This window comes from Doryrhamphus excisus, chromosome 23, assembly GCF_030265055.1.
Source record: "Doryrhamphus excisus isolate RoL2022-K1 chromosome 23, RoL_Dexc_1.0, whole genome shotgun sequence".
Taxonomy (NCBI): Eukaryota; Metazoa; Chordata; class Actinopteri; order Syngnathiformes; family Syngnathidae; genus Doryrhamphus; species Doryrhamphus excisus.
The window spans coordinates 722,231-749,700 of NC_080488.1; the positions used below are offsets into that span (position 1 = coordinate 722,231).

The 27,470-nt window shown below is 43.8% G+C and overlaps 1 protein-coding gene across 5 annotated transcripts in view; it reads left to right on the forward strand.

Annotated features, from left to right (window-relative positions):
• pcdh11 (protocadherin 11) overlaps positions 1 to 27,470 on the forward strand; it is a 148,824-nt gene that overhangs the window by 101,345 nt on the left and 20,009 nt on the right. Inside the window, exons 8-9 of one of the 5 annotated variants that reach the window (XM_058063958.1) lie at positions 5,190 to 5,228; positions 5,346 to 6,503. The exons of 2 other annotated variants lie outside the window; for them this stretch is intronic. In XM_058063958.1, coding sequence (XP_057919941.1) covers positions 5,190 to 5,228; positions 5,346 to 5,584 — 278 coding nt within the window. In that variant the 3' untranslated portion in view covers positions 5,585 to 6,503. Of the gene's footprint in view, positions 1 to 1,458; positions 1,566 to 5,189; positions 5,229 to 5,345; positions 6,504 to 27,470 lie in introns of those variants that run through there. 2 more of the 5 variants (XM_058063959.1, XM_058063960.1) reach the window with 2 other exon arrangements.

Consider the following 27,470-nt stretch of genomic DNA (forward strand, 5'->3'; position numbering starts at 1 on the left):
GTTGGCTTTTCATCATCCTTTTCTTTTCCTTTTTAATAATACGCTGAAAGCTTCGGTCCCTCCGATGGAATGTCCCTCGGTGGCTGTCGCTGCAACCTTTCGCTTTTCACTACGGTCGCCATCAGAGGACGAATTAAGAGCAAAGCTCAAGGCGACGTCGTTGATAGGCTTGTAGGAAGACGGGCGGAATCATCTCGTTCATACCGTATGGTGACCTTCCGTGTTGTTGGTGTCTGACGTACCTTCATGTCTCCAACGTCGGTAGTTAGGTTACACGTAGACACGACCCATTCAAGCTAGCCTCCGTTGGGTGAGCTTAGTTAGCAGTTTTATGGGAATCGACTTTCTTTCATTGACTTCATTGACTTGTGTGCCGTCTGAGCTGCTGACCATGTTGGACGTGGACTAGAAACACATCCACGTGCAGGATTTATTATCCACCCCGATGGGCTGATCCGATATTTGATATTGATATCAGATATCGGGACGATTTGAGTGCAGTATTCCCTCGTTTATCAGTGTTGTTTCCAGATATGACCATGTCCTTATCTCTAAATTCAATATTTTTGTAGTTAGAGCATAGAAAACCTTATGATCTTCTAAACAATAACATTAATTAGAGCCCTCTAGACACAAAATAACACCCCTATAGCCACCTTTGCATGCATATTACAGTAAATAATGAACAAAACTTGTGTGTGCCAATAAATCTTTTTCATGGTGACGGGACTTTGGGGATTCAGAGTTGAGTTGTAGCTGGATCACAACACGCTAGCATGTGCTAGCGTGTTTAGCAAGGATTGGGAGTAATGTAGTGTTTTTCGTTCAGTCCAAAGTTTTCCACACGTACAAGTTTCCCGTGTTGGCCAACATCATCGCACATTTGAAGAAGCATCACATGCGATGGCGAAAAGCCGTTAGCTACAATTAGCTACCATTAGCTATAAAGAGCCAACCGATGTTGGTTGTGGTTCATATCGGGTTTCAACCCCACATTGAGCATCTCAAAACTCATGATATCATGTCATGCCGCCACTACATCGTGGATACAACTGTAGCCCAGATGTATGGTCGATGCCCCCCCCCACTCCAAGGTCAGTCTGTCATTGGTCGTTGCGTCATCCACTAATCACGCTTTTCTTGTTTAGTCCTCAGTAAAATCCGATGTTCCTCATCCTTCCCTGCGCTTGCCGCTACACTACAGCACATCTCCGCTCTGCCCGCGTCCATCCCGTCGCCATCTCTTCCTAAATAGGGTCGTCACAGCCGTCTCCATCCGGAATGAAGTACCATTTGCATCACTGTCCAACTTCCCTTTCCTGAAAAGCGGCAGATTCGGAGATAGGCTTTCACCCCGACAATGATGACATGGTCATGTTGACAGAGATATTCTGTCTGTGAATATTTCATTCATGCGCAGCATAAAATGCTAATGCGGCCTATTCCTTTTTGTTGCAGTTATCCCACGATGGATGAGATAACATCTTCAAAATGGCTTTTCTTTCCACATCATTTGCAGCACTTTTCTCTCTCTGCCATATATTGGCCTTCATATAAATAAATAAAAGCTTTTGTGCCTTCTAGCTCCCAGAACTTTTTACAGCTGCCCCAGTGGGCCTGCAACAGAGCTAAATGAAGCAACAGTGAGTATTAACCTACATAGATTGGACCCTTCCTTTTAAGATGGTTTCAGCTCTTTTCCTCTCTCTCTCTCTCTCGCTTTTTTTTTTTTTTGACCAGCGGGGGTTTAGAGCTGAGTCAGAGGGGGATTTAGATGGACTCATCTGTATCCTCCTCAACCGATTGGGATTTGGTGGAAGTGCTCAGTTCTCAGAGGTGAGGTGGAGGGGAAGCCTTGTTTTATCTGGTTCAAATGCCACACCAGTCGTCTCCGAGAGAGAGACCAGTTATTGATTTGGAGGAGTCAAGTCAGCTCGCTGAAATCTCTCTCCACACTCCTTCAAACTGCTGAAAAGTGTCATGGTGGAAAGCTCTTTTCCAGAGCGTAATCGTTCCCCCGGCGGTGTCTCCTGTGATGTTGACAACCAAACACTCGGGATCACAATCGGGATTTGGACGGGACACGCCATAAAAGATATTCCTGGGAAGGTTTATATACTTTACATATTATAAAGCTATAAACCTGGACTTTTCAGAGCACATTACACCTTTCCAACCTTTTAATGGCGCAAAGGAACCGTTTTGTACGGTTCCTGAAATCAGTTGGATGAATATTTAGTACATAAGGATTGTTTCATCCAGAAGATATTGTTTATATATATTGTTATATATATTATGACATTGTTCCAATCCCGTACGCTGCAGCGTTACTGTAAGTTGAGGTCCCCCCCAACAAAGTTAGGCTTCATTGTTGGTTGTACGTCCATCCATCCCTTCTCTGTAGCGCTTATCCTCACGATGGTCTCGGGCATGCTGGAGCCTATCCCAGCTGTAATTTTGACATTGCTTAATAATGATTGTTTAATTTCCCCTTCAATTTGGTATTCAATAAATATGCAGACGCAAACCATAGCCGCCCTGAGTGGACAAAAGAAGACAATCGGAATTTAATTTAATTTAATTTAATTTAATTTAATTTAATTTAATTTAATTTAATTTAATTTAATTTAATTTAATTTAATTTAATTTAATTTAATTTAATTTAATTTAATTTAATTTAATTCAATTCAACTTTAGTCATCAATTGAATTGAATTGAATTAAAACATCACTATGCAAAATATGCATTTTCTGAATGGTTGTAAAATGAATCAACCAATGAATTTCCATGTCATTAAGATAAAAAGCATGCAGGAGTGGGGAGTAGGGGGGGGTGGGGTGGTTAAACAAGCAAGACATTTCTGTAAACATCAGCCCATCTCATATTTGCATCGTATAGAGATACCACCCCACCAAAGGGACATCAATAAATGGTTTGATGTTTTGGGAGATTTGGATCTTTGAATGTCCCAATCTGTCGTTTCGCTTTCAACGTATCTTGCTTGTGTCATGATCGTACCTACGTACGTACCTGATGATGTCGCTGCTTCATCCAAAAGGCTTTTAAGATGTAAACCGAAATTTTGGCTGGATTCAACAAGACGCTGCTTCAAATTCACTCGGTCGCGCTGTGGCTTGAGCGGGCTTTCAAAGACCTGTACAGTTAAAGGAGTCATCCCTCGGTTGTTAACATGTTCTGTAAGTCTTTGGGAAGGGATCAATAGGGGGGGCACTTCAAACAAGAACCAACGCTCAAAGGCCTCGGTCATTTACTTTGTTGTGATTCCGAAACTGGAATACGACTCTGGCTGCATATGAAGCGTGTGAAAATATTTGGGTTGGAGAGAGGTGAACAGTTTTGTTCCTTGATCCCGTGGAGCTGACGTGATCTCACTAACACCGAGCATGAATCATTGAAAGCAACGCTCCTGAAACCCAAACCGGGCATGCTATTTGTCGCTCGCCAACCGTGTGTGGTACGAGGTGCTCAGGGCTGCGTAGTAAATATTTATATCCTCATTTCATTTCATCCAGTTGGAATGGCGCTGCTGGTAAACACTCTCTTAAAGCCAGGGCTCCTGAAATAATAACTTACCTGACCTATTAAACTTTTACGAATTGAGCACCTTACAACACCCAACATTTCTCAAGAATTCTGCCGTCGGTCGGGCGCCATGTTTTATTCAAGGTCATTTGTTAGCGATGCTGCTTACCGAAGTCTCCTGTGCTAATCATTGCTATTCAGAGGACAATACTGTAGAAATAAAATGTGTCATCAATTGGCAATAGAGTACAGTAATCCCTCGTTTATCACGTGATATGTGAATTTCCACAAAGAAGGATTCCTTTTTTTAGAAATTGAATAGTTTTGTAGTTAAATTTTTGTAATTTGTGACCTTCTAAAGCCCTTGAAAAATTAAATAACACCTATTTGTGTACTAGTTTATTTAGCCTGTTTCTTTAGACTTACATTGAGACCATTGCCAATGCAGGAAGTATGCTATGAATGCTAACGTGTGCTAACTTATTTACAGTATGTCTAAATGCCTCAAGTTTTATTATTATAGCTATAATAATGGGTAATACAAGTGTAAAGATGGCGCTATTTCATGTCTTTAATAATGCTTTAATAATGCTAAAAAAAATATATTAGAAGGTTGTAACCAGGTTTTCGATGCTCTATTTACAAATAAGGGATCCTAGTTTGCAGAAATTCATTCATCACGGGTGGCGTCTGGAACCAGTTAACCGTGATAAATGAGGGATTGCTGTATCACCTCTTCAGGAGGTCATTCAACAGTTGTTGAAATGTGAGTGCGATACCGTATAAGTGCGATACCGTATAAGTGATTACAGCATCCCTTTTATTTGTGACGCTCGGCTCGACGTTCTGTCACAAGGTCAGAGTTCATCGTGTTCGGTCTATCAATAAAGCCATTACGCTCAGGCTTTGGACGTGTTGTGTTTCAGTGTAACCAATAGTGGGGTTTATTGTTAACAACTGCATTAGCGAGGCTGAGACGAGGTTAGAGGAAGTGCACCCCCCCCCCCCCCCCACCCCTCTCTCTCTCTCTACCCCCACACACGCCCTCTCCTTCCTCACATGCCTTTAAGGCCCTTTCAGATAAAGAAGCGTAAACAGATTAAAATGCATGGTCTCATCCCGCTCTCATTTTTCACTTGCAGTCCGTCTGCGAGGATAAGGATGGCCTCTGCTCACAAGGACTTATTGACCAAAATAACTATGCGTCAATATGTCTCCTGAAGGCTGAGCGGACCCGAGCATCCCAGCGGTTGTATTTTCACCAACTCTGTCAGCTTGTGATGTTATTGACTTGATATGAAGCAGGGCGGCGTGGCCAAATGTGTTCGCATACGGGAAACATCCTGATTGTCAAACGGCGAGCGCTGCTCTCCATGCGTCCAAAAACACCACGGCGTGTGATTGTATTGAATATTCACGAGGCGATGGTACGATAACCAACAAAGCAGGCGTTCGCTGCCCCTCGCCATCTGCAGGACCTCGTGGACCACTGCTCCATTTAGCCCCAGTGCAAGCGGACTGTAACAGCCAAACATTTAGAAATTTTGTTTGTTTTCAAATAGTTGACACCGTGTGCATAAAAAGGGAGAGATATGTTTTTGTACATGAACACTTGATGTTTTGGGTTTTGTTTTTTTTTTTTGAAGGGAACTTGAATGGCCTTTCAAGCGCAGCCCATTACCAAGGTAAAGCATTCATACCAGACAGAGCCTTTTCGCTTATTCTTATTCGTTTAGTTATTATTGGAATTCATCTTCAGTCAGTATTTTGATAATAATAATAATAAATATCATCCTCTACAGGACTGGAGTCATGCGACTTGGACTCGTGTCCAAATATTGATGACTTTGGCACCCGACTCGACAGTAAACAAAGACTTGCTATTCAACTTGGCTTTGCCATCGATGACCTGCAGGACTTGACTGGGACTTGGATGGTGGATTTCAAATGTGTGAGATTTTCACTGAGCACGTCCCCCCCGATGATTACGAATCGTGTGTCTGGTCAACTGAGCGCCCCACGACACCCTAATAATGAATGACCAAAGACTCGAACTCCGGGCAGGGGTGAATAATGACTAATAAATACCAATAAAACACAATGAAAAATGTTCTCTATTGCGAGTACAAAATAATGACGTGTGTTCAGTCATTTTTGGTGAAAAACCACAAGGAGTTTAAGAGCAGTTTCGATGCGATCCAAGTGAGTCGCGGTCCCCGCTGCAGTCGCATCGGTGATTGGCTGACAGACGGCTACAACTCTGATGCCATCTGTCTAAATTTCATGTCGGAGCATATTTCAGCTGAAATGTGCCATTCACAGCAAGCGCAATATTTGACTGCGGAATCATTAATTTCACAAGCCTGCCTTAAATTTCATGCGTAACACTTATGTACATACAAGCCACTACTCTTGTACTCCACCAACGGTTACGGCGGCTAATTCAATTGGCCGCAGCGCAATAAAGCGTGCAGGTTACAGCGGGCTTTTAATCTGGATTGTGACTTATGGCTTAGATTTAGTCCAGGTGTAGAATGAGCACGCGTGTACAGCATTAGGCCTCACTGTCCGATACGGCAACCCAATCGATGTACTGTACGTATGCGCTGACTACTTGATAAATTGATATTCGCACATAAATGGATCACCTCGCCGGCTGGTAACGCTGACAAATGGAGTGGGAGCGCGGCGGGGGTTGCACTCACGGAGCAACAGAGGGGGGAGATAAAGGAGATGCTGAGGGAGTAAATTTGAAGGTTGGCCCGATAGGACATGTTTGGCCTAACAACAAATGACAGGTGGCTTTCAGGGGTCTCGCCCCCCAACACATGAACCCGCTTGTTGTGTAGCGTTGGCGAGCGGGACCCGGGCGCAACGCGGTCGCGAGGCCAGCCTGCGCCAAGGCGCTTTGCGAGGCATCTGTGGGAAGCTCAAGGCGATGTAGCGCCGCTGAGGTCGGTCAGCTGTCTGCCATTCCATGCATGCAGAAGCAGAGCCGGTGGCGAGCGCTGCCAGGAGCTCTGGCGAAGCGTCAGACAGACCGTGTCCCTTTGTCCCCGTTTCCCCCAGACACCTGCATGATTGCACTGATTTGTCCTGACTTCATTCAGCCGGGGGTCCCGCTGGATTTCAAGTGTCAAACATCTGTCATGCATAGGCTCCCCCTGCAGCCCAGGGCCAGGCTCCAATTAGAGAAGATAAATATGCAGGCCGGATTTGAAATATGCGATATTAACATGTAGAAATTTGTGTCTTCATTGTGTTTGGGAGGTTTGCCAAAGGCGCGGAGGAAATATTTATGGATGTATCTGCTCGTTTATGTGCCAAATAATGCTAAACAAATGTAGCCTCTCAACAACTTTGGAGAGGTGGGGCAAGGGCCAAGATTTACAAATGAGTGGATGGGTTGGATTTGCCCGAGGTTTCTTCAATGAGATTAAAAAAAAAATATGATGGTTTGATTAATTGTGTCCTACAGAAACATGGCCTATCCGTGCTTTGCGGCGTCAACTAGAAGTTTCCACCAAAATCACTACCCAGTCTTCCGGTCAAACAGACAGGCAAATAAAAGTGCAGTAAAACTGAAAGTGCAAGTTCACATCGTTGAGCGGAAAGTCTCCTGCAGCTACCAAGCGACAGACGGACGCGGCCCAGCCGCCGTTGTGATCAAGTCTGGGACCACTGCAAGGGTGCCCTTGATTCTGCGGTTGGCTTAACTCGGCAGGTCACTAAAGGGGAAGCAGATGTTGTCTCCAGGCATGTCCCGCTGCCTCCGTGACTTCTCCGGCTGGTGTCGCTGAGCTTACAGGTGCAGAGGGGGGGCCGGTGGAGGGAGGAAACGGGTCCACTGAGCACCACTCGGACACCACGGGCCAGCGCCGGGGAGGCTACAATGGGCAGATCTGCTCATTCTGTTCCACTGAGGTATAATAATGGATGATCAGCCCTGCTGTCGCTTGTGTGAGTCACTGGTCCGCAGCCTAATACGGCCTTAAACCAGCGGCTTGAGGACAGCGGTGCCATGGGGTCACTCGCTGGCTTTTATCGTCCGGCCTTGGATGATGATTGTGAAAGAACACAAAGAGGTTCATTTTGGAAGTTTTTACCTGGTTTTCATTTAACACATAAAAATATCATGACAAACTTCCTGTCATTTGCCGTAGACAGCCAATCATAAGTCCTGTAAACATCTTTAAACTTATAACTTAAGGTTCAAAGCTTTAATGCCAAACCAGAATTCATCTCAATCTAATCCAGATTGCTAAATTTCAACCAGGGTAACTCAAGCATGCCGTTAGTTCTTTTCAAACCTTTGTTATAAACCTTGCAATGCTACCTGTACTCGGTGTTCCCAGCGTCCATCACTCACAATATTTTCTTCCTGGGAGTTCATCCTAAACATCCTGGAATCTAGTTTTTTTTTTTTTTTAGCGTAAACATAAAACTAATCTACTGCAATCTATTTTACATACGTCTTTACATAACTACAAGACCAATATCACCTCGTACTTCGGTATGTGACAAAAAAAAATTATAAAAATGAATCAAATGAATTAAAAAAAATGTAAATTATATTAGGAAAGCAGGAAGTGAACAAATGTGAACAGTTACTGATTGTAAAAGTACCAGATGGAGGGGTAGGATTTAATAAGCTTTGCTTCTTCCTACTCCTTTTGGACATGTGGAACTGGGAACTGATTATGGGATGCACTCAATTGGAATCTGATGCATGTTCAAATGAAATAAAACCATTACCATTACCATTACCAATATAAGACCATTGAAACCTGGAATAAAAGCCCGTCTCACCAGACACTTACTGACACCTAGTGACCAATGTAGAATACTGCATTCACTATTTGAACTTCCTAGTGCCTTATATTTGTATTTTAGTTTTTATGCTTGACAATGCGTCATTTAGGCAAAACATATACCTAAACGAAACATGATTTACCGTATTAATGTATATATGTTTACAAAACAGTGCTAGAGGGAACCATGATGTGGTCATGTGGACGACTATCAGGGTTTTTTTTAACTATATATTTATTCTCGTTGTAGTTGGGGACTTGATTAATCGCCGTTGTTCTCACAGATGCGCACACTGCATGCAGAACGCAGGCACGGCGGGGGCACGCAGAAAACATGCGTGCACAAACACTTCTAGATCATTCACCCTGATGTGCACGTCGCTAAGCAGAGCGCCCTCGTGAAGAAGATGCATCACGACAAGCAACCATTGACAGCCTAAGCATCTTTGAAAGACTGCTCTTCGCTGATCCTTCTTGGTTGCAATTACCAAATACATAAACAGTCCAATATAATGTTTAAAAATGAAACATAATCCCTTGGATTCAAAGTTCAGGTGGTTTGCAGTGGAAAATTCCAGATTTCAGAGAGCATCGCGATGCTGTGGTGAAGAATATCGTTGCGCCGAGCTGCTGTGTCTCCACACAAAAGAAAGAAGTCCCGTCCGTGTTTGTTGTCATTGTTGGTCGTCAGTGATCCGATCAAATTTTAATCACGCTATTCAGCCTCATTGATTTCAGTTTACCACAGATTGTGGTGAATGGAATTTGGTGCGAGGTTTTTCTCCGCTCCATCAGTGGCAATTACACAACAATGAGAGCTCGATACCTCAGTCTGTTTGGGGGTTGGATGTTGGTCAATCACCATGTCAGACCCGCCAGGGTTTTTCTATATATTACATATATTCAATAGCTAATACAGAGTAATTAAAAATGGACTCTTATAGGGAATTGTACCAAAATCATCCTAAATGACTACGGGAACGAATACTTTGAATTTATTACGTATGTATTATTATGTATGTTTTATTACGTATAAGTATGTAACCACACTGAGAAATAAAGAAAAAGGCTTAAAGTGCAAAATGTCCTGTTGACATGACCTTTGGTATAAAACAAACCAATTTCATCCCATATTTTTAGTCCAATAGCAATATAGTGATACCGTGAATACTGCAATATCACGAGGGACGGTTTTATATATACACAAATACATATGTGCATTTAACATCTACACATTGTGTGTAAAAAATATGTCCAAAGCCATAATAACACCAGAAGGTATTGCTACTAACACCTAGTACTTGAACACCCAAACACATCACCACCCAATCACTCCATCATGGCTCCCGATATGTCAAACGTCCAGTTTGTTTTTTTTTTCTTTTTCTCTCTGTGAAATGTTTTTGTTCCTCTGCTTCAACCTGCCCTCAGGGACTAAAGACGGAAATTAGCCACGGGCTATAATCTTGCGTAGCAACCTGAAAATGTAGATTAATATGCACAGTCCCTGTCTTTCCTCAATAAATCAATCCACAAATGCACCCTGCAGTCCGCATACCTGCTTATAAATATGGACGGCGCTCTAAGAGTAAAACATCTTGACAAGGTTCTTGCCTCAGGTAAAGATATCCAGCCTCGTGTTTTTATTCTTAAAGTTTTCCTTTTAATCCTCTACCCTGCAAATATCTCATATCTGCCATCCGAGCTGATGTAATCTTGTGCAGAAGTGTATATTGTTGTTGACTTATAATAACTCAAGCTGCATGGCACGTGTGTGTGTTGGAGATGAGTAATATTCCTTATTTAATATCAAAGTGAAAGCCACGACGACTTCCAGCGAAGCTCAGCCAAATCCATCTGTCTTACCTTTCTCCAGCATCTGCTATGACTTACAGGCTGGTCCACCACAGGAGTCCCGAGTCCCGGGGACCGGGGGGCATCTGTCCCAACAGATAGAAAACCAGGAAAGGGGCCATCCTTTCTGTTAACGCTCCACCGAAGCCTGCGTTATGTTCGACATAGGAATATTTCTTAACAGCAGCTGGTTGCAACGTGTCCCTTTTTGGACATTCCCAGCAGAAGATTGGATGAAGGCCCGGACATAATGGCTGTGCTGCACCCTGATAAATGTGTGTAATGTGACCGGAGACGCTGGATTTGCCTAACAATTCCTGAAGATAAGTCGAGCTATTTGAACGATTTGATGTTTGCCAGATCAGCTCTTAAGGATTTGAGCCTTTTGCTGTGTCCACCAGTGTTACTGATGGGAATCATTGCCTGGGTATGTTGCCTGTTTTGTGTCTTGTGAATGCTTTTTTTCGGGCAATTTATCCGGGTAAATAGTTTCTGAAGTCGTTTGGTCATGGCTGCAAAGTGAAAGAGCTCCGTTTATTTTCAGCACACATATTAGCCCTCTTGATATATTCTTGAAAGACACAAAGAAGAGCAAAGTTAAGTGAAAGTGACCATGATGTGACCCAAAAAGCAAGTGAGCCGTCCCTGCCCTCCCCTCGTCTTGCCTTCTCTCAGTCTTGAAACGCGTCCGCTCTTCCTCATATGGTAAAATATGCAATGTGTGCCTGCCCGCCTGCCAGTCTATGAGCGGGTTTTGGCTTAATCCTCATGAATACGTGACTTTGTCTGCATGAATAAATAAAAACCTGCTCACTGGGTAATTGAGGTGCCGTGCCACTAACAAACGAGGACATCATTTGTCCTTTTTTTTTTTCACCCCCCTGCCTGATCTTGACCCTGGGCAATTTAGATCACATTAATGCTGTTATGAAAATGATATTGACACACGGCATTAAAATGATATACGACGTGTTGAAAGGACTGAATGCAACCAGCTGATATATGCTGATGAGAAAGAGAAGACCGTGTAAGTCCGAGTCCATCACTTCAGTCAGGCGAAACTTGGACGACTCGGCCTCAGTTTGAGTCCCCACCCCCACGGACATGTGGCCTTTTTCTGCATGCTGAGGTGATAAAAGTAAAAAAGTGACGGTAAAAAGTGTCAGATGTAGTTCAAAGGTAGACGTGAGGTACTATGAACATATTCCACATAGAAATGACATATTTAACATGTGCGCTTTAATTAATATGGTAATGGTAATGGTTTAATTTCATTTGAATATGCATCAGATTACATCCCATAATCAGTTCCCAGTTCCACATGTCCAAAAGGAGTAGGAAGAAGCAAAGCTTATTAAATCCTACCCCTCCATCTGGTACTTTTACAATCAGTAACTGTTACATTTGTTCACTTCCTGCTTTCCATAATACAGTTTGTTTTTTTTATTTTTTTATTTTTTAATAATGTACCTCGTACCGAAGTACTCGGTGATATTGACATAGTGCGTGTCAATATAGTGATATATATAGCACATCATGACTCTTCATCCTTGTATTTAGCAAACATCAACTGCTTGTATTGTTTCTTGAATTGGCTCATCGTTGTGCATTGTTTGATTCCCTTACTCAATCCATTCCATAGTTTGATTCCACATACTGAAATGCTATGGCTAGCATAACGTAGTCCTAGCATAGAAGTGTTTCAAATGTACTTCTTCCCTGAGATCATATTTCTCCTCTCTTGTAGAGAAGTATTGGATGACATTTTTAGCTAATTGCTTGTTTTTAGCCTTATATCTTTACATTGTTAAATGTGTCCCTTTTTGCATGCTGAGGTGATAAAAGTAAAAAAGTGATGGTAAAGAGGACGGTAAAAAGTAGTCCAAATGTAAACATGAGGTACTATGAACATATTCCACATAGAAATGACATATTTAACACGTGCTCGCTAATTAATGTCATTGATATAGTCAGCAAAAGGGGAGTGAGAAAACAGATTTGCAGTAATTGTAGCTGAGCCAGAGGAAGAGGAGAGGAAGAGGATGAAGATGAATGCGGAGCGTGAGCAGAGGAGGTTAGACGCTACCTTCCCCTCATGGCTGTTTGCTGCTACAAAGTGCTCCATTTTCTATTTTAAGTGCTCAATTATGGTCAATTTTGTGTTGTGTGCACGAGGGATTCCACATGCATACCTTCTTAAAAACAAGCGCCTGTCTAAAAAGGGGGCTGCGGGGGGGGGGGGTCCTGTGACAGAGCCTGCTGCTATTTTCCCAGCCGCGATGGAGCTGAATGTCCTCTCAGGTTTCAGCCTGTCACTTTTACTCTCGGCGGTCAGGTTGTAGTCTCCGGTGAAATGCTGGAGTCTAAACTATCTGCGGAGAGGCGAGTGTGAAGGATCCATCATCCGGGATGCGCCATCTGCTTGCATCTGGAGACCTCGTATGATTGGGAATGTTTGTTTAAGGACCTCAAGTTGAAGCTCTGCTCCGTTGTAGGCAGACGGCATAATTGGGTGAAGTCATTTTATCTTCATGATGGTGTTGATGATGTGTTAAAGAGAATAGCATCGCTGATGTTGCCATGGTGACCCCGCAGCTCGCCGACAAACGGTTGGTTAAGGTTAGCAAAACACTGAGGCTCGGTTGTTACGGTTAAAAACGATCAAAGGAACAACTGCGGTTATGGTAATGAGGCCATCCAACCCAAAGAGCTTGGTGAAGATCTTCATATCCCAGGGTCCTCCAAACAATGTGTCCTCTTTACGTAAGAAGACCAAGACCAGTAAACTTGGTGTGCTAGTCCATGTATCGGTGGCTTTGTTTATACTTTTCATCAGCGTCCAAGGTCCTGGACTCCAGCAGCGCCCTTTTACAAAGCGGGTCGCTCCGGGTCCAGAGCAGGAACGTTAATTGGCCATCACATTCTGACGAGCTCCTCCACATGAAGACATTTTTGTTGTCTACAGAAGACTAAACCGTGCCAGGACCGTTTCAATGGGCAGCCAGAGGACCAGGTCCGATGTCATTGCGGACATTTTACATTCAGAATCTTTTATTCATGCGTTTTATTGAAGCCTAACGTAACCAAGCGGTGTTAACCGTTCAGTCAGCCGTACTTTGACGAGGTTGTGATATCGGTGGTCCCTCCGAAAGCAAAACCCAACAATAAATAAAGATCAGAATAACAAAGTTGAATTTTTTGCGGGTGTTTTTAATGAGCCGCTATCATGATTTTAATCTCCTTAATTGTGGCTTTCCATTTGCTTAGGGACTGGCAGAACAATTACCTCTTTAACACGAGCATTAACACCGCTTCCATCTCCGCAGATAAGTATCGTAATGAGCTGCAATTTCAGTTGCAAATACTTCAACAACAAATGCACACAACAATTATAATTATCATCTCACAGCATCAGATGACAGAGGAGGCTTTAGGAATTCTGATCAGACTCGCCCGAGGCTTTTCAGCTCGCCATCCCAGCGCCCGTTCGCTTGCCTCGGTGTCTGATATCCCAGCAAAGCCGGCCGGGACGAGTGCATTGATTTCAGCAGGGCGGCCTTCGCCAGGCTTGTCCCTCGCGCTTGACCCACTTATTTTCTCATCTTACCCGCTTTTCCCTTGAGAGGTTGTGCTTGCACGCTGCCTTTGCCATTACGGCGTGAGTGGATACATGCCGCATATGCTTGCCTCGTCTGGCTGTCTGTCTGTCTGGATCAGCCGACAAATACACTCACCCGACTTCATTAGCTCCACCGACGGCACAGCCCAATGAGGCCCATCACAAACGTATCGCCAGGAATGGCGTTACTCGTCATGTAATAGTATTACTTTGCCATTGCATCATACTTTACACGGTTTGGATATACGTATTGTTTAGCAACATGGGGGTCAAAAACATTGAAATTCTGGCCTTGATTGACCACCAAGCTCTGATCTAATTATAGCAATCTGGTCATTTTACAGAATGTCTGATCTGCTCGTGAATATTTACTACGTGTACTGCAGTAATCGCCACAGGGTGACCGTGTTCTAACGGGTGCCAGCTGGGCCAGGGGTGCGAACGTACGTTGGTTTAACCCCACCCTCTGACACCTCAAGAGTTGCGCTGGACATCGAGTCGACAGCTCGTTTGGAAATGTTTATTGCCCATAAATCGGCACTAGAGGATGTAATTGTCAACATTTCTTGAGAACAATCAAACCACTAATATTCTGAGAATGTATAATAATAATAATATATCATAATTATGCAATATTATCTTTAGTATGTCATCTTTCACTCTGTAAAGGTCTGTCAAACATTTGGAGAATGAACTGTATTAAAGGGCAGTGACCCACATGGTTCATATGATCTTTTATTTATCGTCAAAAGGAATCTCATGTTTAAATGATGTGACATCTGGTGACACGAGACCAGTAAATCCACACTTGATCTCCTGACCCCGGAAGAAATTGAGTTTTTTTTTTTTTTGCAGGCGGGCAAATATACTCCATTAAATGCCACTCCCTGACACTTTAAGAGTTGCGCTGGACATCGAGTTGACAGTCCGGGCTTTTACCTGGATGGCTAGCGCTTTCGACTCCAATATGCGAGGCTGACTGAACCAAACAAAAAAAAAACGTGCACAGAATCCGGTTCAAATCCCGTTGCATGATGAGAAGCAATGCGGCATTAAAGCATATTTCAACCTGCAAGAGGAATCACAGGAAGAAGCCTGACGCTACCTGTTGTTGGAGAGGATTAGAGAAATCTTGGCTTGCGCTGCACAAAAGCAAAAGGCTGGAGGCTTGCTTACATCACGGCAACAAAGTAAGGAGTAGGGAGCTGTAATGTTTGATAATGTATGTTTTATTGGATTAAAATCAGGCAAAGACATATGGCTACGTTATCAGTTGCTTATGTGAAGGCAACTCCTAAAGCTTCCTGTTTAAAGCTGGAGGGCGAGCAGGAAACAGTTTCGGGAGTTCTGGAGTTGAGGTTTATTTGGAAGACGGCATTGCATTTCCTAATAGGGTTGAAAACAGGCTGGAGGCACGTCGGTCTTCCTCTTTTGGATTATCGTTTTAAAACAGCTTCTTTGGGAGCATCTGGTATGAACTTGATATATAACCCCAATTTTCTTATTTGACCAATTTGCTTTTAATATGACCCAAATGCAAATTGCATTTTGTCTGTAATAAAATAGAGCATCCTATTTTCCACTTTCCGTCTTTATTAAAGATGAGGGAATAATAGGAATGAGAGAACGTATCAACAAAGTATGGCTTAACGAGATGAAATAAGAAGGAGAACTCATGACACATTCGATGCCGTCGATCTTATGTGACAAAAGGATGCTGTATTTTACCCTCGTACACGGGGATGGTTAAAATGTCCTCATCCTTAGCACCATTATGTCAGGCTGGGTTGCATTTTATTGTATCTTTGGCATTTTACTGCTTGACATCGTCGTCTTTGCGGAGCTTTTTGGTGAAATAAGTCGTAAAGTGGCCAATATTTATACTTCAGGAACCGGAAGTCAGCTCTGTCGCATGTCTATGATGTCATCAGATGTTGCATCCAATATGCTAACACAAAACACCAAGCCAGCAATTAGCACAAAGACGAGGGCCTTCAGTCCATCGGTCAATCCAACATCACCACATAGCCACCACCTGCTGTTTGACGCCCCTGAACAACCTTTTAACAAATCAGCTTATGAAGAGCACATTTAAGTCTCGGTCCCATTTTGCCTTTCCGCATTTTGAAGCTCGACTTGGAACCTCCTTAAGACGCAACGGTGCATTCTTGCAATTTTCCAACTGCTCTTAAAAATATGATCAGCGGTGTATCTTGATTCCAAATGAGTACTTTGGATCATTTCCTCTCATCTCATCCAGACACTTTTATATTTCAACTGAAATGACATCCTGTCCAATTGCTTCTCCCCTGTGGAAAATCCGATGTAAAAGATTGATCCTGTGCAGTGTTTGAGTTGTGCGCCTGTTCTTATTAGCATGGAAACCATCAGCTTCCTCAGGTACTTGATTTCCTTCCCTTCAGTGTGGGCGTTTCTCAACCGAGACAGGATTTGAGTAAAGAGTGTGATTGCTCTCTTTGCCAGTTAAATGTTTAAATAAGACATCCATTTTGAATTGCTGTAGACCTCATCAATATGAAATTGGACTAGTGGAGGAAAACAAGCACTCAGTGTGCCAAAAAATCCAACATTCCACTTTGCAGCCCCTCTACACCAGCAAAGAGGCGAACCTAAGCTGCTCTACCTTGCGAGGGCCGACGGACTGAAATACCGCCAGTGCTCATCATCAGTGGGGTAAATCTGGGGAAAGTTGGGACGAGGCCGAATGAAACATTCATTCCTCAAACACTCCAAAATATGCAAAACTCAGTTATTGATGATGCCACGCCAACTGAAAAGTGTTCAAAATCATGAATTCTGAATCTGACAGTGTCAGTCAATCTTCTTTCCACATGTACAGTCAGGACATAATGTTTTAATGACGAGAAAGAACAGGCCAGCGTGAAGCATGCCATAGTCAGGAGGGAAAAAGAACTTGTTATCTGTCACTCAAACCGTGATCCAATAGCATTGGTAATGCTGCAAAGCCCACCCGTTGTGTTCTTCTCCCAAATCCCGCTGTGCTTGAACATGTGTCGGCTGCACAGAATTATTCAACTGTTTTTTTCGTTCTCGGAGGGTGTCAGCTGAGTCGCAACAAATGGAACGTCCTAATATTATCATGACAACGAGAAGGGAGCTGAAACTGAAGAGCAAAGGATGGATTCCGGCAGACGGAAAGGGCTCGGAAATGTCAGCCCATTAGCTCGTGTCGAGGCCCGAATCTGCCTGATGCCCCGGTGTCAACGTTAAAAGTAAAGATCGCAATGGACAACCAAGGTTCAATAAGATCCGGCTCCGGCTGAAGTGCTTGTACTGAACGTTAGAGCAACAGGGTGAAAAAGCACTTCAGCGTACCTGAGTGCTGTTCTTTCCCTGCCTTCTCAATGCGAGTCGGAGGCGTCACCGATCTGCGTGGAAAGGCTTGACTGGATGAGTACGTAACCACCTTGACCAGGCTGTTTGAACAAGCTCGGAGTCAAATCGCAACCACCTAATCCACCTCGCAAATTCGCTCCAATGTGGGCAGATAAGAATCCCCGTGTTTCTCAATTGGAGTATTTGTGGAATAAAACATGTCTCCCTGAAAATGGGTTCATGGTCTGCCTTGAATGGCGCCCAAACCTTCTTAGGCGAGATGGAACTTGTTGATGCTGTTTGGAGTACACACGGTCTCTTATGCTGATTCGGATTGTGCTTTTGTTGTGTGCTTTTTCCCATCATCCCGTCCTTGACTTCCTCCGGTAAATAATGCAGTAAACAGAGAAGAAACGAAACGGTGGAGGACAAATTGCCCAATTTAGCATTGTGTTTACACCCAAATAGTGGTAGCCACTCCAGTCGACTTCATTATTTCACTCCGGGTTGTTTCCCTCCACACTTGTGTTTCTAAACTGAGGTCTTAGTTTAGGCCACGGGGGGACCGAAATGTACCCCCCTCAAAAAGTCACTTCCAACGGCAATCACAAGTGGTGTAGAAGCCTGCGGTGATCCTGCGGTTTTGGTACGCTCGGCGTGGTGGAACTTGACAACCAACACGTGCCGGGAAACATAAAAAGTGTTTTGCGGGTTTAGCACGTTAAGATTTCAGTCCTGGACGATCGGTATCATTGTGGAGCGTCCCTAATGTTGCAGGTCTGCACTAAGATTCAAAGTCGGTTCACCACACCCCACCCCCAGGGGGGCCCGCCCCACTTGAGGAGCACGGTTTAGACCAGGGGTGGGCAAACTTTTTGATTGATTTAACAAAACGGGGGGGGGGGGGGGGGGCAGACTATATATTTTACACGTAACAGTCCACCTGGTATTATTGTATCTGTAAAAGTGTCATGCAATCTGCTATTATTATTTATTATTTTATATTTATATTTAAATATTTTATATTTAAATATTTTACAATTTATTATTATTATTATCATCATTATGCTTGTGTCCCTTTTTTCAGGAGCACTTTGTAAACAACAGACCACATCAAATAACAAAATTGATAAAACCATCAAAAGGTTGGCTCAGGCCATGATGCCAGTTCGTATGTTGAGTTTAAATGAAATACTTTGGAAAGAACGGACGGGCCGGATTCAAACACTTGGTGGGCCGGATGTGGCCCCCGGGCCGTAGTTTGCCCACCCCTGGTTTAGACAAAAGAGGGCTTTATTCTGTCAGGAGGAACATCACATGTTCACCATGTTCACCAAGTCCAGAAAGGAGTAGGAAGAAGCAAATCTTCTTTAATCCCATCCTCTATCCTGCATCTCAGCCATTAGTGATCGTTTGTTCACTTCCTGCGTTTAAATGAGAATGAACGACTGTATGGAAGATGAATTAATATTTACATCCTCAGAGTGAAATCTTCTTTGTGTTATGATAAACGATACTTTAACCAGACTAGGCTATTTGCTATTGTAATGGGGAGGCCCTGAAGTATGTGATTAAATTCCATTTATCTGTTTTGGTATCTTTGATGCACGGCTTTATCTGACGGAACAGAAATAAGACAAACACAAGAAGAAGAATCATGGAGCATCATCCTCTGGAGGTGGAGGACGTGCTTATTAAACGGAATGAAAATACATTGCAGCGCAAATAGTGATGGAAATGGATTAAAACTTTATTTAAAATTCTGAATGGGCACCAAAAAGAGGTTTGCTAATAGAGCTATGAATACGTTTAGAACGTTCAGCGCAGCCCATCTGCCACTGAAAGAGAATCCTGCATGATTGATGCTATGGCTTTGCTTCTAATGTACGCTACCTTCTCCAGCATCAACATCGGGAGCCATTAGAAGCTGCACCTGCCTCCATCAACGTCAAACAGGTGGATGTTGTCTTCTTATGGAGTATATGTTCTGAGAAGTTATGAAGGTATATTCGTCTGTTTATGAGATGGAACCTTCTGAGGACATCTAAACGTGTCCATCTGATACACCTAAAACGGATGCGGCATATCAGTTTCTCAGCATCCCGCATCATTTCCAGAGGCTCCTGTAGCTGGCTTTGCAATGCCTATTTTTATGTCGGCCATGTTGCCTTGACAACAGATTTGGTTGATCTCCAGAGCAAGGGCCACGGCTGGCCGACTGCAGAAAAGGCCAATATGATGCAAAAGGAAATCACCTGCACTTGGGGGTGCGATATCTCTCCACTCTGATCGTCCTCCTTCACAGGACCGCTATGACATTGGCACGCTTGGTGTGCGTGTGCGTGTGCACGTGTACATGCATGTGTGTGTATACATTGGAGGCACACAAGAAAGTAGCCTGGGGTTAGCCTTCCTTAACTTGCTAGGTAGTATTTGTCAGTAACAAAGTAAACAAATCTGTTGATGATGTCAGTGAAAGGAGCGTTATTCATCGTGATACATACTTGCATGCATTTTCATACAGATGTTAATAATAATATGTTCACTATTTGCTTAATCTACTGCATAGCCTGCATTTATTTATACATGAGATAATATTTATGTCATGGTTAAGAATTCTTGTATTCATTTATGATTTTATCTTTTACTTTTTATACATGTATTTATTTGACACATGTTCATATTCAGTAAATATGTTCCTTTCTGTATGTAATCATTGATTTGTTTTACATGTTATTTATCTTTCACTTTTTTCTCACTGTTTTAGATGAAGGTCACCTTCAAGCACAGGAAGTGAACCTTATTTGCTAAGGCATGATGCTAAGGCATGGTCAAAGAGTCTGGACATGTTTTTGGACATGTTGAATTATGCAAGCGTAAACATAAACTACTAAAATTAGACTAGAATTATTAGATCATGCTGTTACTGTATGTGAACATACTGTATGTCTACTATTAGTAAAACATATGTACATGCATATTTAGGCATATTTTACAAATATACCAATATACATTTTAGTACAAATAAGGCATTCAGAAGATGCATTCATAGTAGTAGTTGTAGTTTTGTACACTGGTCACTAGGTGTCAGTGATGCTACTGTGTTGGTCACCGATATGGTCCGATACGGTCCCCCCCGATACGGTCCGATACGGTCCCCCCCATGTTTCCTGTTAGCATTGGAACACTTTTACAGCAACACACACAGTCCGTTATCCACACTATGTCGTCAATGGCTTATTTTCTATGATTATTTCCACCATAATTGGTAATACAAGTCTGAATGTGATATTACGTCATATCTAGAGGGCATTCATAGTGTTATTCAATTCATAAATAAGGAATCCTACTTTGCAGAAATGGACTTATCACAGTCGGGTGTGTGTCCAGTTCACGGTGACGAAAGAGGGGTTCAGCAATACGCAGTACGTACCTAAAGGTAAACTAACCCCACGTAACGTCCCGGGTAGGGTGCTATTTCTAGCCATACGCCATATGAACGCATTTGTAATCTTTATTTTTGATTTTTTTTTTGCCTCTCGCAAAATGTCAGTGGCAGGTTTTGACATGTAAACTTAAGTTAGCGGTATCCAAGCTGTCATAGCGTGTTTGTAAACAGCTTACGTTCCTTCTGTGAGCTTCAGGGGAAGGAGGTGAAGCCTGACAGCAGACAAGGGGCTTTAACAAACATCCCCACATGCACACATAATACCCCATTTGAAGAGGGGGGTGGAAAAAGTTTGCGCCCCATTTAATATGTAGCATTTCTCCGAGTGCCCAGAGGATGCCTTCTGCTCACATCTGCTCCGGGCGCCGTGAACTATACTTAGCAAACGTGGATCTCATGGAATGGCAAGCGACTGTGGTTGGCCACGCCGTGCATGCATCAGGGGAACGCGTGATTAAGTAGAATGAGAATATGCCTCCTGAGGACGCCGTGTGCCCACGCGGGGTCTGCTTCTTGAAGTTCTTCCTCTCGTGATGAATTGGTTCCTTTTTTCCTTTTTTTTTTTTTCCTCCAAGATGAACTTGCGCTCACGGGGCAAACTTTGAATGCGTTCTGTTGGCTACATCAGCTGCTGCCCGCTGTGCCCGCGTGGCGAGGATGGCGAGGATGGTGATTGATGAAGCTGACTCGTGCGATTACTGTCCTTACACAGCAGCAGACGACGCGGCGAGAAATCCGGCGGATTTCCGTGGCTCAGGCAGGTTTAACTCATCAGCACAATGGGAATCCCCGGGGTTGTTCTTCCGGAGTCGGTTGGAAAGGTCAGGTGTGAGAAGCCAAGTGAACCGTGACCTTTGCCTCCCGCTATCTGATCTTGGAGCGAGAGCTCTATCTCGAGGCTCAGGCCTAAATCTCCTTCCCGGGATCAATTTGATGATGTATTGAGGGCAGGCCGGCGTCTTGGGACGGGAGCTCGATATTTAAAGTATGGAGTGGAAGATGGGACCGGCTCGGTCACCTTTGCTAGCGTGCAAGTTTGACTTCATTCAGCAGAATTGTAGACGTTATGGATGAAGGCAGGAGTTCTTCAAGTGTGGCAAAATTCATAATATGGCTGCCCCCCCCGCAAAGAACAGATTTTCTGGCCATATTTTGTGTTTTATGTTCACCCCATACCCACTCTGTTTACTCCCTCACCATAGGAACTAAAGATTGATTCATTTTGCCTTTTAACATCACTGATGTTAAAAAAAAAGCCTCCTTTTTGTTGTAAGCCTCAAGCAGCGCCTCCCCCGAAGTCTTCTCTCGCCTCACACGGCGTAAAGCGCCGCAGTGAGGCGTTGGCAGGGGTGTGTTGGGAGTTCCAATTTGTGTTGCAGCACTTGAGATCCATCCTGGGCTTTGAACCCCCCACCCTTCAGGTTGAGAGATGACTCCTGGCCTTCCTGCCGTCTCGACTGCAACGCCTGCTGTCTGATTAGCCGGACTACAAACAGTCGCTGTGTTGTTTGCCCGGCGAGGGCCGCATGCCGAAAATGAGAGAATGCAACTTTTACACTTTATTTTGCAACGCATGCAAATATGCTAATAAGTTTAAAGAATATATGTTTGAACAAAAAGAGTGCATTCTCAATATTTTGATTTTATTCTTAAATAATCCGTCCATCCATTTTCTATACGCTTATCCTCACAAGGGACTTAAATAATCTTTATACAATTTATTTTCAGAATATTATGACTTAATTCCCATAATATTGTATTTTTTCCCAAACCTAATTTTCTAAAAATTACTATATTTTGTTTTGATTTTTTTTCATACTATTACAACTTTAAAAAATATTTTTTAAAAGATTTAATATTTCAATGTTATGTTTCTGACATGGCTGCACGGTGATTGAGTGGTTAGTGTGCAGGCCCCACAGCTAGAAGACTCGAGTTTGATTCCGCCCTCAGCCATCTCTTTTCTCCGGGTACTCCGGTTTCCTCCCACATTCCAAAAACATGCTAGGTTAATTAGCCACTCCAAATTGTCCATAGGTATGAATGTGAGTGTGAATGGTTGTTTGTCTATATGTGCCCTGTGATTGGCTGGCCACCAGTCTCTCAGCCGAAGACAGCTGGGATAGGCTCCAGCACCCCTGCGACCCTCGTGAGGATAAGCGGTAAAAAATTAATGAATGAATGCGCGTCACAAATGGCCCCTGAGCCGCCCATTGAACACCCCGGTCTGCCAGCGTATTGTGCCGCTCTGGTGCATTGTCAAAACTCACTTCAATGGCTGAAATACTAAACCCAGCATGTTGCAGAGAAATCCACTGCCCACGTGCCACCCCCGCAACCACGTGTAGGGGTTTAGTCACATTGACTTGGCAACTAACGGGGGGGGGGGGGCGATGATTACGAACACTTGCTTGTCAGAAACATCACGTGAACGTGCCGATGATCCACGGGGCGACCACACACTCTTTTCCTTTTGTGTCGGCCATTATTTCAGCTCAGGTGAAGAGACGTGAATGGCCGAGCACGGGCTAGCGTGCGTGAGCGTGCTTTCATTGACAGATTCTCCTGGCCTGCATCGTTGGATGTGCTTTTCACACAAACGGGTTAAATAAAAGACGAGCATTTGGGGATAACCCACATATGTCACCATGATGGGAGTAGCATGAAACAGCATCACATGGTTCAGTCCATGCATGGCTGGTGTGCGCCCACCCTGGACGTCATTAAGGCCGTCATTAAGGATAAGGATTGTCATTTTATGTATGTGTTGTATTGTATGTAAAGAGTCAATTAGGTTTAGGCCAAAGGTCAACGTACATCAGAGTCCAACAACAGAAGAGAAGCACCTGTACAGGTCGTCATTAGCTTTGACGCTCCATGACCCGAATATATCCACTCTATTTTACTTTTCTGTATCCACTGCACAATATGCTGTGTATTCCCCGGTGGTTTCCACTGCCTGTGAATATTCTATTTATATAGTACATACCTGGGCTTTACCGACTCGGTTTCACGCGTGGCTAAAATATCAAGCAGGTGGCGCTTTGAAATTTCTCACCTTTTGGAAGAAGAAGGAAGTCAGCAGATGGCGGGCCTTTCGGGTCCATAGCACATTGTTGACAACGAATTAGAGTCCAGAGGGGACGGGGTGGTTGATAACCTCCATCCCCACGGTTCCATCTGCTGAATCCTAAGCAAGGCGAGCAGGCGGCCGACATGCAAACATGACATCGCTCAAGCCCAAAGTGTACAACAGAAGGGGGGACACGTGTAAGCACGTTCAACAGCAAGCAGGCGTTTACACGTGCAAGGATGACGGATGGAATCTAACATTTGCTGAGAGATGAACGACCCCCAACCCCCCCCCCCCCCAGTCAATCACAAGGTCGTAGCAACACGTACATAAGAAAACAAGCAACATATCCTGTTGTCCTCTGCAATAGCACCGTTCTATTAGCACCCCATCGCTATATTGGAGGTTTCAGAAGCCAATTACTAGAAGATGGCTGGTTGGTGGTGGACTACGTATGGTCTATCATTATAGTCCAGACGTATTGGAATAAAGTCATATGTAGTATTCTGGTCACTAGGCGGCAGTAATGAGACCAAACATAGGTTTTTGTATTAAGGCTTAGGCTAACTGTTTAGCTTGTTAGCTTGCTAACTTGCTAGCTAGCAGCCATCTTGAAGAAGGACGCTAGAATTGGACACTTGCATGCCCTGCAAAGTTTGTCCGCCATGATGGTGAGCAGCATCCAGAAGGATTGTAGACGAGTTCTCGGCTCACTGCTCAGCCATGAATTACTGGAATGGGTGGTCTAAAAGATCAAATGGGTGGTCCAAAAGATCAGACTTGTCATTTTTCCATCTTCTTAATCATTTGGTTAAGAAAATGTTGACTTTGGTTGCACCCGATGCTTGAACTTGCCAGCACCGCATCAAGGAGAGAACAAGTTGAGGCCATCTTTGTCCCCTAAACAACCGACTGAAGCATGTGATGATTGGCATCGACGTTGACAAGTCACGTTGTTGGGGTTTGGTCCCCAGAAAAGACGGGATTTGTACCAAAAATCCAAATCTGGCATCATACCCTGCAGTGTGGACGCAGGCATCGAGTGGTGATGCTGGGTCCCGCAGCCAAACCGGTAGAGAACCACTATGGTACAGGGTTCTACCAGCATAGAACCGTACTCTAGAACATAGAGTAGAAGTTGTGGGTCGGCCAAACGTGGTAAGAGGGATGGGCTGCAGATCAATGTGTTCTGAACTGACCTTTAGATCTCTTCTACATTGTTCCTTTTGTGTCAGAAGTCTTTCCAATATGGACCTAATAGCTCGTCAGGAACCCCTGAAAGGTTTGTGCTTCACAAGAAAATTCTATCGTCTTATCTGAGGACTGAAAAGAAATGGAAAAAAATGGAGGAAGTGCAAAACAAGCAGACAATCAGAGCCGTGCAAACATTCTAGCTGGGAGGCTAAACAGGAACCTAAATTAAGATGGACCAATCACAGGTTATTTTCTGGAAAGGCCTAATTCATGAAGAAAGACTAAATGATGGAGTCGTTCAACATGGCTGAGCGGATCACCTGCTGGTGTTTATGACGTTACGCCATTCCTCTCTCTCTCTCTCCGGCCTTTTGGGTTGATCCAACAAGCCAAGCCTGTCTTTTGTTCGGCGGAACAAAAAAGGCGCTCATCAGGTTCTGTACATTCACCCGCTTTGAAAATAGGCTTTGATCACAATAGGACATCCCGATCCTATTGTGGCACAACAAGGCGATGCTCTCGGAATCAAACACAAACCGCAATGATATTGTATCTAATTGCAGTCGCCTCGCCGCCGTCTCCGACTGCGTCTAATCTTGCTCCATTCACAGCAACATAGCAGCGGCGTTAGCGCCAAACACGATTGGGGCGGTTATAATTGTAACAACGAGCGTTGGCACAAGTCTGGAAAGTACAAAGACGTTATTGGCGTATCGTGTTTGAGGACGACTACACAGAGCGGTCAATCACAAGTTTGTCCAGATTGATTAAAATGGCGACACAAATGCCGCCAACGTGTGTGTGTGTGTGTGTGTGTGTGGTGCCTTCAAGAGCCAACAGGTTCCGTAAGAAATAAGAACATGTGTTGCTACTGTTTTTACTTGTGTAACGACTCGGGAGGGCTGTTCATATCCGCACTTGTTGAAGCTGTCACAAATTGTGAATCTTGGTCCAGTCTGCAGGGCCATGCTGTCAGACTGCTGTGTGTGTGTGTGTGTGTGTGTGTGTGTGTGTGTGTGTGTGTGCGTGTCCATGTGTGTGAATGCATCCCCGAAGCAGGCTGTCCACAAAGTAGCCCGGACTACGACTGCACTGTCACTAATTAAATGTTATTGAACTTCTTTGTTAGCGTGAGCGTGATAAATGTAAGATGTTGCCCATGCTACTTAGTCCACATGCGCTAATGAGAGAGGCGAGTAATTCCCTCAATTATTTTTTTTTCTTTGCCTTTTTGCCAGAGCTTGGCTGCTCAAGAGCGACCGGGAGGGGGAAATAATCACATTCTGTCAAGAGGGCACTAAAAGAAAGACGTTGCACATATTTTGAGGGTGGGGGTATGTGCCCCCCCCCCCCACCTTCCCACCCCCCACCACACCTCACAGTGTGGACTTGAACATCCAATGGCTTGAATTTCAGCATCACTGAGGACTAAAAATCCCAAAACTACAGTATGAGAGGAGAACCTTTTCTCATCCGTGGAACATGCGTCTCATCATTTATTCATTTCTTATTTTTGGAAATAAAAAGCAATATAACGTTGGAGTATTGGAAGCGCGGCCGAGCGAGGGGCTCCCAAGGGCAGCGTGGCTCATGTGGTTGTTGGTTCGATCCTCCGTCCTCCCATGACCATGCCCAAGAGTCCTTTAGCAGGTTTGGTTGCTGATGCTGAGACTTCCTTAGCTTCGGTGCACTTTGAGTACCTTGAAGGTAAAAAAGTGGGTGAACCACGTAGCTCTTGTGGACATTTATAGTCGTAGTACTGTACAAGTTTTGCTTCATTTTGTACACCGATGTAGGCGTTCTAAGTGGGATTTGGGGTGTAAATGTTTTTTAACGAGATTTTCAACAGCCTTTTTCATCTGCCTAATGAATTAATAAGAAGTGCATTGAAGCATTAAGGTGAAATGTGCTGTTTGGCCCACATCATAATTGCTTTTCTTAAAGACTAAAGCCTGGAAGCAATTAAGTGCTGGAAGAAAAACACTAACCAGATAATCAACCTGCCATTACCACTTGTGCGGCTTTACTTTGACCCTGTTTGGAAATGTACACGATTCAAGGCTAATTCTATAGCTTCACGTGTAGGTGGCCTGATTAGAACGTAAAGGAGAATATTCCGACAGCATTTGCAGCCCAGGAGCTTTCAAAAACGCCAACGTTGAGCTCAATCAATCAATTAGGTGAGCAATGAAATCACATTTCTATTTCTTATCTCATCTCATCTTTAGCAACCTTGAGGTCGGGAGACGACCACTCTCCGACGTGAGCCGCCATGCCAATAACAAACAAATAAACGATAATGTTAACATGTAACAGCGACATTGAGCTTGTCCGTACATTTTAATGGGAAGAAATATTGAATGTTTTTTTTTTACAAAAGTCCATGTCCAAAATGAGCTGAACATTCATTTGAAGCGGTTGAAAGAATGGAGGCCGATTGTTGGAAACACCAGGAATGAGGATTGAACCAGCAACCAACCGGTTGGTAGACGACCAACCAGTAGGGGGCGGTAAATAAATATCCTATTCCAAATTACCATCAATGTGGGAATTACTATTTTTACAAATGCG